We start from the raw sequence: 12,854 nt of genomic DNA on the forward strand, positions 1-12,854 counted from the left end.
AACTTCCCTGGATATATTTCCTGGAATATCCTCCCTCAGCACAGCTGTAATGCTATCTCTTATCAAAAGTGCCACACACCCCACCCCCTCTCTATTATTAGTAGAGGGATTGAGTTTTGGAGCTATGAAGTCATGTTGCAGCTGTACAAAAATCTGATGTAGCCGCACTTGGAGTATTGCGTACAGTTCTGGTCACTGCCCGATAGGAAGGATGTGGAAGCTTTGGAAAGGGTTCAGAGGAGATTTACTAGGATGTTCAAAGTTTGTGAGAAGATTTGTAGCTCGGGTGCTCGTTGTTGTGGTTCTGTTCGCCAAGCTGGGAATTTGTGTTGCAGACATTTAGTCCCCTGGTTAGGTGACATCGTCAGTGCTTGGGAGCCTCCTGTGAAGCGCTTCTGTGACGTTTCGTCCCGACACCCAGCATGAGCAAAACCAACGTAGTGTACAAAATCCCATGCAAGGACTGCACAAAACTACATAGGACAAATAGGAAGACAGCTTACGATCCGTATCCATGAGCACCAACTAGCCACGAAACGACACGACCAGCTATCCTTAATAGTCACACACGCAGATGACAAGTAACACGAGTTCGACTGGGACAACACTACTATTATAGAACAAGCTAAACAGAGAACAGCCAGGGCGGCATGGCACTCATCCACTGATTCAATCAACAAACACATCGACCTGGACCCAATATACCGGTCACTGCAGTGGACAGCTGGAACTGACAACCGGAAGTGGCAGAGACAAACCACTATAAATGCCGGAGGAAACATCACAGAAGCGCTTCTTAGGAGGCTCCCATGCACTGAGGATGTCACCTAGACAAGGGACGAAACGTCTGCAACACAAATTCCCAGCTCGGCGAACAGAACCATAACAATTTACTAGGATGTTGCCTGGTATGGAGGGAAGATCTTATGAGGAAAGGCTGAGGGAGTTGAGGCTGTTTTCATTAGAGAGAAGGAGGTTGAGAGGTAACTTAATTGAGACATATGAGATACTTAGAGGGTTAAATAGGGTGGACAATGACAGCCTTTTTCTTTGGGTGGTGACGGATAGCACAAGAGGACGTAGCTTTAAATTGAGGGGTGATAGATAATAGGACACATGTCAGAGGTAGTTTCTTTAATCAAGTAGTGTAGGAGCGTGGAACAACCTGCCTGCAACTGTAGTAGACTTGCCAAGTTTAAGAGCATTTAAATGGTCATTGGATAAACAATGGATGAAAATGGAAGAGTGTAGAATAGTTAGATTCAGATTGGTTCCACAGGTCAACGCAACATCAAGGGCTGAAGGACATGTGCTTCACCGTAATTTTCAATGTTTTCTATGAATCAAATAGGTGCTTTTTGACAATTGATAATGATTATTTGGTTGCCATTGAACAAATTGTAATTAGAATTTTTAACAACTAAAGTTTAACTTCACCAACTGCAATGTATTCAAACCTATACCCAGAACATTAGACTGGGACTCTGATTACTAGTCCAGTGCCATTACTAACAGCAAGACCACCTACCCTATTTCAATGTTCCTAGCATGCTGTGCAGTCTGCATCTTCCTGGAGGTACCCAAATTGTGGCCTATTTCCTTGTGCAAGTTTATTCTCTTTTCTTTATAACGCAAAATGTTTCACTCTAATTTATGGCTTTATTGTACAGAGGAAATGCAGATCATACTAATTTGCTTCCTGAATAATCTCAGTTGAATGAGCCACTTCTGCCCATATTTTTTTCCAGGAAGTACTGCACATTAAAACATGTGAGATGACACAGGGTGCTACAGTACCTTTTCAATGGTGCTCTCTTTATTTACGTCATACACAACGCAAACCACATTTGCCTAAAAAGAGAGAAAGAAAGATATGAACACTTGGTTATTTGCAATGAATGTTATGTCCTATGTATTGGAATAACTTCTGGGGAATTGAAGAGTAGCACCTGCAATTCAAAGGGGAAAGGGGAGCTGGGTATGTCAAGCAAAGCCTTGAAAACTCACAGACAATGTAGAGCCCAAGAAGGAAGGAGTTGAGTGAATGTGGAAGATGGAGAAGAAAAATATGCAAAACCCCCACAATGCCTTAAAACACAGTCAGATAAAATCCAGAATCCAGACCTGACCCTCCAACTCCTAGTCAATAGATATGAAACTGGAAAAGTACAGGTCAGGTAGCATCGAATTCCTAGACCGTGTTAGCTTTATTACTTTACTTTTGGCCTAGTAGTCTTGACCATCACGTGCATTGGGTGTAGAAAAGGTAATGCCCTCTTCAGGGAAGCATTGAAAGAGAAGGTAAAGATGGATTGACCACAATTTCTCATAAAGCAGAGAAAACCACAGTGACATATGGCAAAACGTCAAGGTAATGGTCCCCATTCAGCCAGGACGCTCGCAAATTGATGTTTCTCTCCTATACCTGAATAAATATTGACTTTTGAAGTTTAGGACTGAGCCCATGATTATAAATACTGCATTAACTACAAATCTGGGAAGTCCTTACCCGGTTAATCTCATCCTGGAGCTCATCATCTGTCTGCTCTGAAGCTGTAAACAAAGAAAGTTTATTAAGACCACAAGGCACAGAAGCAAAAGAGGCTTGTCGGCCTATTAAATCTGTTCTGACATTCAATTAAATCGTGGCTAATCTGATAATCTTACATGCCTTTCCTGTTCTTTCCCCAGAAACCTCCAATCCCTTACTTGATTAGGGAACTGTCTATTTCAGCTATGAATATACTTAAAACTCCCAGCCTTGACAGCTCTCTACAGTAAAGAATTCCATAGGTTCACAAATTCCTTATCTCAAATGGGTGATACCTTAATCTGAAATTATGCCCTCTGGTCCTTGACTCTCCCACAAGGAGAAACAATTTCTCAACATCAACCCTGTCAAGCTGCTGAAAAAGGTCGCTTCTCATCTCCAGTGAGTACAGGCGCAACCTACTCAACCTTGCCTCTATCCGCCAAATCTTTGATTACTCATTTAACCTATCTCCCTCTGTAGACTGCTTACGTCCTCATCACTCGCATTGCCACTTATTTTTGGTGTCATCTGCAAACCTGGCAACAGTGCATTCACTTTCCGTCATCCAAGTCATACTACATAACAACCAATTTGCACAGACACATACATTTTATGGTTTGAGACCAGTAACATGGATCAAGTTTGCGCTGAAAAAGGCAAGTGCATCAACACACCTTTTTGAAGAATTGGATGAATCAGGTCACCAAACAAGGTCACGATCTTCTCTGTGGTCTAGTTGGTCTCCGCCTTGACACAGTACAAATTTAATATTCAGGCTGCACAGGTTTGTTGACCTTAACCGGGATAAAGGTAAGGCAATACAACTGACCCTCAACAAAAGGCGGATGGAAAGGGGAGACAGAATTTCTGTTCCTGATCATTAGCAAACTTAAGCTTAATGCTAGTCATCCTTAAATAATGTAGCGTTGCACACTGTTCCAGTTCAGACATGAAGAACGATGACTTACATTTGTTCCCCAACATGCAACAGCCGTTTGTACGCAGAAAAATGCATCAGCAAATCTGCACACAGCAAGCCAAGTACAGCAATGAGATCACTGCTTTTAGTTCATGTTGGTCAAGTGATAGGCATTAAGCATAAAATTAAGCAGAGACCTCCTCTGCTGCTCGTCAAATTCACGTCATGGTAACTTTTACATCAAAAGGAAGATGGAGTCTTAGTTTAGCACTCCATAAGACAACACTCCCTCTGTACTATACTGGAGTGCCCATCTACCTTTTACATCAAGTCCTTGCCGTGGGGTTTGCGTTATGATTGCAGCTAGTGGCAATACTAGACAAGATCCAAGTGTGAAACCTGGCCTGAAAGCAAAAAACAAAACTTATGGTCTATTTGTTTACTGTTGTGGTCAGTCACTGGACATTTTCACAAGAGGCTACCATTTAACAAAAGAACATATGTTGATACACGCACACAAATAGAAAAGAACACAAACTTTCCTATATTGTACAAGAATGAGTGGAAATGGTCTCAATACAAACATTAGAAAGTTTTAACCCCTTTACCCTCAACAACCATCCAACAGTATAGGGTCACTGTCTCCACTTTAAAGTTCCTTGTTCAATTGGTAGGCAAGTAATTCATTGCTGGAACTTTCTTATTAACTTCTAAGCTGCTCAGGACTTATTCCTTCTACCCTGTTTGAAGACTCCTAGACAGTCCTGCTGCTTTTAGAGACCTTTTCTCTCAGAATAACCTGCTTCTTTCTGATGGAAATCCGCACATTGCTTACTACGTGAACTTACTTCCATGACTGTCTGTCATAGCACAACATGTTACTAGGTAACAGGCCATTCTTTTGCTCTTTCTTTGGTTTCTCATGTACTGAACTATTCACCTCAAAGGGTTTTTAAATCCCATTTAAAATACATAAAGAAACCTCCAGACTAGCCTGCATCACATATAGAATTAAACATTATGCTAAAATTAGACCCTTCCCTTCTTAGCGCACACAATATAAAATCAAACTTGAAGCTTAACAGCATAAGTTGCCAACCAACGATAACATATTGCGATCTTTATCATACATGAACTCTCAAACTTCAGATGTGGATGCAAGAGTGCCAAAAGCTGAGCTCTGGTGGACATTATACATACATAGCTACAACATAAACGACAACAGCCCTCCATTGCCAGGGTGATGGCACCCCTATGAACAGAAGTGCCACATCCCTCACCTGAATAGTCGATGATGTGAGTTGGAATTCTCTCCGGAGTGACATCTGCAGGGATGGTGATCTCCTCAGCACGTGCTGGCACCTAATCACAAAGCATAAAAAAGTTAGTATGCTGTACAGCAAGTGATTAGGAAGACAAATGGAATGCTGCAATTTTTTCTATTTAGAATAGAATATAAAAACACAAATGTTTTGCTACAAATGCATAGATGCATTGGTGAAACCACACTTGGAGAACTGTGTACACTTTTGACCTCCTCATTTAAGAAAGGGTATAATTGCATTAGCAGCAGATTAGAGGACATTCACTTGATATCTAGGAGTGGTGCGGTAACTTAAGAGACAAGATTGGACAGTCTGGGCCTGTGCGCATTGGAGCCTAAAAGAATGAGAAAAGTGTCAATTTAGATCCAAGTCAGTTGGTAAGACAGAAGGCAAGATATCTTTTTTTATGGATACAGTTTAACTACTCAGACAATTTAGTCTTTGGCACCTTCCACCAATTAGTCCAAACTGTTTCTCTTTATATCTGTCCAGTCAATTAATTATCAATTAACCCGAATCATATCGACAGATACTTTACTTTAAGTAAAACTTTAGAAGACAAATAATTGATGAATTTTAAATGTACTATACCTTATGCTATACAGATTAGTAATTATTTTTATCTTCCATATTGCAACTTTCCAGATTCTCTTTCTTTAAATAAAAAAACTAGTTAACTACAAAACAATCCACAGCTATTGTTCTTGCTCTTACAACTCATGCCATCAAGCATCTCTCTTCAAGGAATGTCAATAATTCCTTGGAGCAAGTACATTTAAATCCACATCTGTTATCAGTTAGGAATTTAGCTTGTGCCCACCAGATCAATCCCTATCCAGTTCTTCATTACTTTGCACTTGTGGAGTAGGATCTGTCTGTAAAGCATATAAGACAACACTTTTCATGGTACCTCAGTAAGTCAGAGTAATAAATTAAATCACTTAATTTCTCTTTACTATATAATGGTGGACTGACTATATATGCCATGTCAATGAACTGCAAGCTTTTTTTTAGTCCCATCGCTTCTTCAAGTCAATTGCCACAATTTTGTTAAAATCACTGAGGGACAAATGGGAATATCACTATGGGCTGTGATGGTGCCCTAAGTTATGCCTTTTACATCTCACTTTTTCACTGACCTCTTCTATAAATTTAATCATCCCTTATTCCTGTTTCCTTTAGTAGGGTGTTTAATCCAGTGAGACAATGATGGCCAATGTATTTTTCAGATAGTTAGTTTTTGTTTTTCCTTTGAACTCCAATTTCCCGATTCTAATAATACCTGCTTAATATTTTGATGAGGAGGGTTAGGACTTGATAATAGACTGCAATAGATTATGGAAACTAAACCCACTGACTTTTCAAAAACAACTGCACTGTCATATTTCACATCAAGGGCTTTTCCACTTGATGCTATCTATGCAGATGGTGGCTTATCCCAACCACGCTACAGGGAATCACCACGCTTTTTAGCAGTTTCCAAATGTTGTCATTACAAAGTATGAAGCAAGCAGAACTCTCAAACATCTCTATCTTACTTAATTATTATTTAATGCCTCTAGGTAACATTTTAAGCAATCCATGTGTATGCATTGCCCAACATAGTACAACTGAATAAATTAGCATTCATTTGTTGCTGGACTGAAGCTTATTGAAACTTGTACAATTCCCTCTGCCTGATCAATATCACCACCTCTCCTTCTGAGCTGTCCAGGTCATGTGTTTGCAAGCCTTGTTATTCCATTTAGGACAATTCATTACATTATCATATTTCAAGTCCCATTTAAACACTTTTTGGACATACCTCAAGCTTTCCTTTCATTCTTCTATCGTAACAAGAATTCAGGAACCATAATTATCAGAAGTATCTCAATCCTCACTTCTTTTAGTCACAATTCTTCTTTCATTTAGACTTGTATCATTTTAGCCTACATCTGACTAATCACACACCGTCAAAACTGAATTCTCTATCCTTTGTGTTACAGCTGAATGTCTCACTTGAGCTACAAAGGCCTCTGGGAATGAATGTTTTCCTATATGTTTTTCTTAAAAATATGTCTGTGACATCTGTTCAAAAAGAATGCTTCCTTCTGGAATTTCAGTTAACACTAGGAATCTATCCAAATTCAACATCTTAGTAGATTCCAACAACTTAAAAGGCCAGAAGTGAATAAGGAATTTCAGAGTGGAGTTTATGCAATTTTGCAATCTGTTGAATTCTATTATATATCCCATTCCGCTTTCTAAATTTATCAAATTTTAACCATGGGTCATAGGTATTTAATGGTCATCTTTTAGATATAATTTGTCTATAAATTGTAATAGAACTTCCAAATCTTCCTCAGTGCCCAATGTGGCTGCCCCAGTTCTGAGAATACATTAGCCCTGATCTTCCTTTTGGTATAATGTTATAATGCCTTGCTTTTTCTTCAGTTAGGACACAACCTGTGTCCAAATATTCATTTCATTGCTCCAATGATCGTAAGTTTCGGTTCACAAAATGATTGGTTGCAAGGAACGTTCTGGTACTTCGCATTTGACTTCAGTCTTTCGTCTCTGAAGTAACTCCAATTTAAATGAAATGAATTTAGTTTCCAATCCTCACATTGACACAACCATGTTGGTAACCGATATCAAATTGGATCTAAGGTAGTGGGTGATACAGAAAGCGAAACATTATTCCTCGAGTTTATTAACTAATCAGTCTTCCAGCTCCATCCACACATCAGTCCCATCTGTTTTCCCCTTTGTATCTGCCCAGTTAATCAAGTAGTTCGATTCACAAGCTTAACATCATACGATTTTATTGAAACGCAAAAATGCTGAAGGGACTTGACACAGTGCATGCTGAAATAATGCTGCTCCACATTTAGAGATTACAATGAGGGGACAGTTGTAAAACAAAAGATCTGAGTTTTGAGATGGAAATGATGATTTATTTTTCGTAAGTCAGTCATGAGTCTTTGAAACTCTCTTCCCAAGACAGGATGTACATGTATTTGGAAAGGCAAGAACTGATTCGGGATAGTCAACATGGCTTTGTGCATGGGAAATCATGTCTCACAAACTTGAGTGAGTTTTTTGAAGAAGTAACAAAGAAAATTGATGAGGGCAGAGCAGTAGATGTGATCTATATGGACTTCAGTAAAGCGTTCGACAAGGTTCCCCAAAGGAGACTGATAAGCAAGGTTAGATCTCATGGAATACAGGGAGAACTAGCCATTTGGATACAGAAATGGCTCTAAAGGAAGGTGGTGGTGGTGGAGGGTTGTTTTTCAGACTGGAGGCCTGTGACCAGTGGAGTGCCACAAGGATCGGTGCTGGGTCCTCTACTTTTTTGTCATTTACATAAATGATTTGGATGCGAGCATAAGAGGTACAGTTAGTAAGTTTGCAGATGACACCAAAATTGGAGGTGTAGTGGACAGCGAAGAGGATTACCTCAGATTACAACAGGATCTTGACCAGATGGGCTGAGAAGTGGCAAATGGAGTTTAATTCAGATAAATGCCAGGTGCTGCATTTTGGGAAAGCAAATCTTAGCAGGACTTATACACTTAATGGTAAGGTCCTAGGGAGTGTTGCTGAACAAAGAGACCTTGGAGTGCAGGTTCATAGCTCCTTGAAAGTGGAGTTGCAGGTAGATGGGATAGTGAAGAAGGCGTTTGGTATGCTTTCCTTTATTGGTCAGAGTATTGAGTACAGGAGTTGGGAGGTCATGTTGTGGCTGTACAGGACATTGGTTAGGCCACTGTTGGAATATTGCATGCAATTCTGGTCTCCTTCCTATCAGAAAGATGTTGTGAAACTTGAAAGGGTTCAGAAAAGATTTACAAGGATGTTGCCAGGGTTGGAGGATTTGAGCTACAGGGAGAGGCTGAACAGGCTGGGATGTTTTCCCTGGAGCATTGGAGGCTGAGGGGTGTCCTTATAGAGGTTTACAAAATTATGAGGGGCATGGATAGGATAAATAGACAAAGTATTTTCCCTGGGGTTGGAGAGTCCAGAACTAAAGGGGATAGGTTTAGAGTGAGAGGGTAAAGATATAAAAGAGACCTAAGGGGCAACTTTTACATGCAGAGGGTGGTACGTGTATGGAATGAGCTGCCAGAGGATGTGGTGGAGGCTGGTACAATTGCAACATTTAAGAGGCATTTGGATGGGTATATGAATAGGAAGGGTTTGGAGGGATATGGGCCGGGTGCTGGCAGGTGGGACTAGATTGGGTTGGGATATCTGGTCGGCATGGACGGGTTGGACCGAAGGGTCTGTTTCCATGCTATACATCTCTATGACTGTTGTGGTTCTGTTCGCCGAGCTGGGAAGTTGTGTTGCAGACGTTTCGTCCCCTGTCTAGGTGACATCCTCAGTGATTGGGAGCCTCCTGTGAAGCGCTTCTGTGATGTTTCCTCCGGCATTTATAGCGATTTGTATCTGCCGCTTCCAGTCGTCAGTTCCAGCTGTCCGCTGCAGTGGCCGGTCTATAGGGTCCAGGTCGATGTGCTTATTGATTGAATCAGTGGATGAGTGCCATGCCTCTAGGAATTCCCTGACTGTTCTCTGTTTGGCCTGTCCTATAATAGTAGTGTTGTCCCAGTCGAACTCATGTTGCTTGTCATCTGAGTGTGTGGCTACTAAGGGTAGCTATCCTTAGTAGCCACACACTCAGATGACAAGCAACATGAGTTCGACTGGGACAACACTACTATTATAGGACAGGCCAAACAGAGATCAGCCAGGGAATTCCTAGAGGCATGGCACTCATCCACTGATTCAATCAATAAGCACATCGACCTGGACCCTATAGACCGGCCACTGCAGCGGACAGCTGGAACTGACGACTGGAAGCGGCAGATACAAATCGCTATAAATGCCGGAGGAAACATCACAGAAGCGCTTCACAGGAGGCTCCCAAGCACTGAGGATGTCACCTAGACAGGGGTCGAAACGTCTGCAACACAAATTCCCAGCTCGGTGCACAGAACCACAACAACGAGCAACCGAGCTACAAATCTTCTCCCAAACTTTGAATTGCTATGACTCTATAACTGTGGAAGTGGGGTCAAATAAATATTTTTAAAAGAGGCAGACAAAGATTACTTTGAGAATAAAGGTCTCAGGCTACAAACAAATCAGTCATGATCTTTTAAACAGCAGAATTAGCTTAAGGGACAAAGTGGACCACTTCTGATATTAACTTAGAAGTTTATATAAATACAGAACAAGGAATGATTTGAATGTTCATGTGAGAGGGTCAACAAACTCTGTGTCCAACATCCCATTGAGGGTGGTCATGATCTTTATTTAAAGAAACGGTTACAATGATAAACCTCATGTTGTGGCAAGTGCTTAGTTCAGAAATGACAACAATCCCTGCCTTTTCAAATAAAGGCACCTTACTCAGTGCCCATTTTCATTCTTGCATCTCAATAATTACTAAGTCTGATCTGGTTAAGAAACAGCAAGTCTATGTTAAAGAGTGCCAACATTTTTTTCCCTTTAAAATTGTAACCATCAATTTATGTTCAGGACCAAGCCTATCAACAGCTGAATGAGAATCTGAGAGGAAGCCATGAGACATGCTGAGGGGAAGCAGCCAAGTAGAAATATTCCTGAATACTATTTCAATAATCCAAAATAAGTAAAATGCTATGTAGCACACAATTCATAGGACTGCGTTATTATGGTGAGTAAACGTAAAGCACATGTACTTTAGCCTCTATTGGAATGCTAACCAAATTCCTCTAGGGACAAAACTGCAGTCTTTATCAACAATCATTTTTGAAAGTCTAGTATTTTCAGAGCTCCAAGTTCCTTTCACTGTAGGAAAGGAAATACAGCAAGGGTCTCTTACAAAATAAGGAAGGTCCCAATCCAAATCTTTGCCCAAAGACGGTGACCCTTACTGAGGTACGCAGCTGAAATCCTGGGTTGCTGACCACTCCCAATGCCTTATGTTGGTGACCACTTTACATTGCAGACTGTTTGCTGATGACTGTGTTCAGTGAAAAGGGATGAGTACAGCTTGGAGAACATTCAAGAGGCTCAATATGCTTTAATGGCAGGCCTCTCATCACCTTAAACATCACATTGCCCACCATCAGCACAGTGGCAGCCGCTCTACCAAGAGGTTGCAAGGTACCAGAAAATAGTGGATCACATAATTCAGCAACAACTAAGACCACATTCGGTGGTGGTAGGGCAAGGGATGTGGTAGCACATTAAAATTCTGACTCACCTCCTCTGGAAACTCCTCGCTTACCAGGGACATGATCAACGACGTCTTGCCAACTTTAGCTACACATACAAAGGGAAGAGAGGCATCAATTGCAGAATCCAAGGAAAGTGCATTACACCAAATGTTTTCACTCGAAAAATTTTAAACTCACTTTTTATGTTTTGGTCGAAACTAACATTATTTTAGTTTTCTTCAAGTTGAAACAAAAACAAAAAAAAGGGTTGAAAGGGAAGTTTCAGAGTAACTACTAAATCGGGATAGAGAGACATGCATTTTTCTTTTATATCAACTGACAACCAAAGAGAAATTTGTTTGTAGGGGAATCACGGATGAACAAAGCCACGAAAAGGCCAAGTTTGATCCCACTTCCATTATGGTATTGCAGTGCAATTGTTTCAATGTCATCCTTGATAAATTAATAAAGACAAAGGGACTTCACTCTGATTACAAGTCATTGATCAGTGATGGAAACTGAGGGGTGGGAACTTTGTCTAGGAAGGGAATCAGGAACTGGCGGGTGCATGTCAATATTTCTTATTCGAAGATTGAACAGATTGGGCCTGTTCACACTGACATTTAAAAGAATGAAATGTTATGATCTTATTGAAACACAAAATCCTGAAGGGACTGGGCATCAGAGAATGTGGCAGTGACCTGAACTTTGGAAACAGTTTAAGTAAAAAGTCCTCATTTTGAGACACAGATTAAATTTTTCTATCTCCCAGACGATCATTATTCTGTGAAATTCACTTACCCAGAAAGCAGAGAAGACTGGGTAACTTAAGTTACTTAATGCTGAGTTATATGGATTTCTGATCGAGAAGGGAGTTACAAATCATGGGGAAGCAGACAAAAAAGTGGAGTGAAGACCACAACCAGATCAGCCCTGACCTTATCAAATGACAAATCAGGCTCAAACAACCGAAACAGACAGGCAATTTCGGAATCTATTCTGAAGAGTCGTGTCAAACTCAAAACGTTCTCTTTGTTTTCTCTCCACAGATGCTAGGTCTGCTGTGTTTCTCTAGCATTTTCTTTTTTATTTCAATTTTCAGCAGCTGCAGTACTTTTATTCCTAATTAGCTATCATCTGTAACAGGCTGTAGTCACTCAGTGGACGTGAGGTGCAGTTTCCCAAATTTATCATGCCTCATTTGTAAAAGAATCTAAATCTATTGCTGATGGACAATAGCTATTCACTAACACAATAAATAAACACAGGCCATTCGGTCCTTTGGCCTTCTGAACATTATGTTTCTCCCAAATACAGAGAGCAACTTGGGTATTACAGGAAAACAATCCTGGTGACTTACATGTAATGACTCCATTCAGAGATGAAATTTCATCAAAATAGAAAAGGAAGGATAAGAGCATGGGATAGTCTAATTAACGTGTTGTGATCATCCAAAAAATTTAACATTAGCAATGAGGTGACATTTTACCACCACAACCCGAACCTCCAATTTCCTCTACTCCACTGAATCCTTTGCCCCTCTATCCCAGTCCCCTCCAGTGCCCCCCTCACTCTCAATTCCTCCCTCAGTTCACCCCCTCATACTCGGCCCATATCACAAGTCCCCCCAGCCGAGCCCCTCAACTTTGCCTGTATCCCAGATCCCCTAGTCCACCATCTCCCTCCCAATCCCAGTATCCCCCCGTCCACCCTCTCTCCCCTGCTCCCAATCCCAGTTCCCTCCCCAGTCCAGCCGCGCTCTCTCTCCCCCAGTTCCCCCCCAGTCCACCCTCTCTCTCCCCCCTGCTCCCTAACCCAGTTCTCCCCTCCCACCGAGTCCACCCTCTCTCTCTCCCCCAGCTCCCCCCCAGCCCACCCTCTCTCTC

The 12,854-nt window shown here is 41.2% G+C and overlaps 1 protein-coding gene across 2 annotated transcripts in view; it reads right to left on the reverse strand.

Annotated features, from left to right (window-relative positions):
- rhot2 (ras homolog family member T2) overlaps positions 1-12,854 on the reverse strand; it is a 40,351-nt gene that overhangs the window by 26,615 nt on the left and 882 nt on the right. The window contains exons 1-5 of one of the 2 annotated variants that reach the window (XM_072559743.1): positions 12,329-12,470; positions 11,016-11,074; positions 4,733-4,814; positions 2,510-2,553; positions 1,798-1,851 (exon numbers count right to left, since the gene is read on the reverse strand). In XM_072559743.1, the coding sequence (XP_072415844.1) occupies positions 1,798-1,851; positions 2,510-2,553; positions 4,733-4,814; positions 11,016-11,074; positions 12,329-12,389 (300 nt within the window). In that variant the 5' untranslated portion in view covers positions 12,390-12,470. Of the gene's footprint in view, positions 1-1,797; positions 1,852-2,509; positions 2,554-4,732; positions 4,815-11,015; positions 11,075-12,328; positions 12,471-12,854 lie in introns of those variants that run through there. The other variant, XM_072559744.1, reaches the window with a different exon arrangement.

Source organism: Chiloscyllium punctatum, chromosome 40 (genome assembly GCF_047496795.1).
Source record: "Chiloscyllium punctatum isolate Juve2018m chromosome 40, sChiPun1.3, whole genome shotgun sequence".
Classification (NCBI taxonomy): Eukaryota; Metazoa; Chordata; class Chondrichthyes; order Orectolobiformes; family Hemiscylliidae; genus Chiloscyllium; species Chiloscyllium punctatum.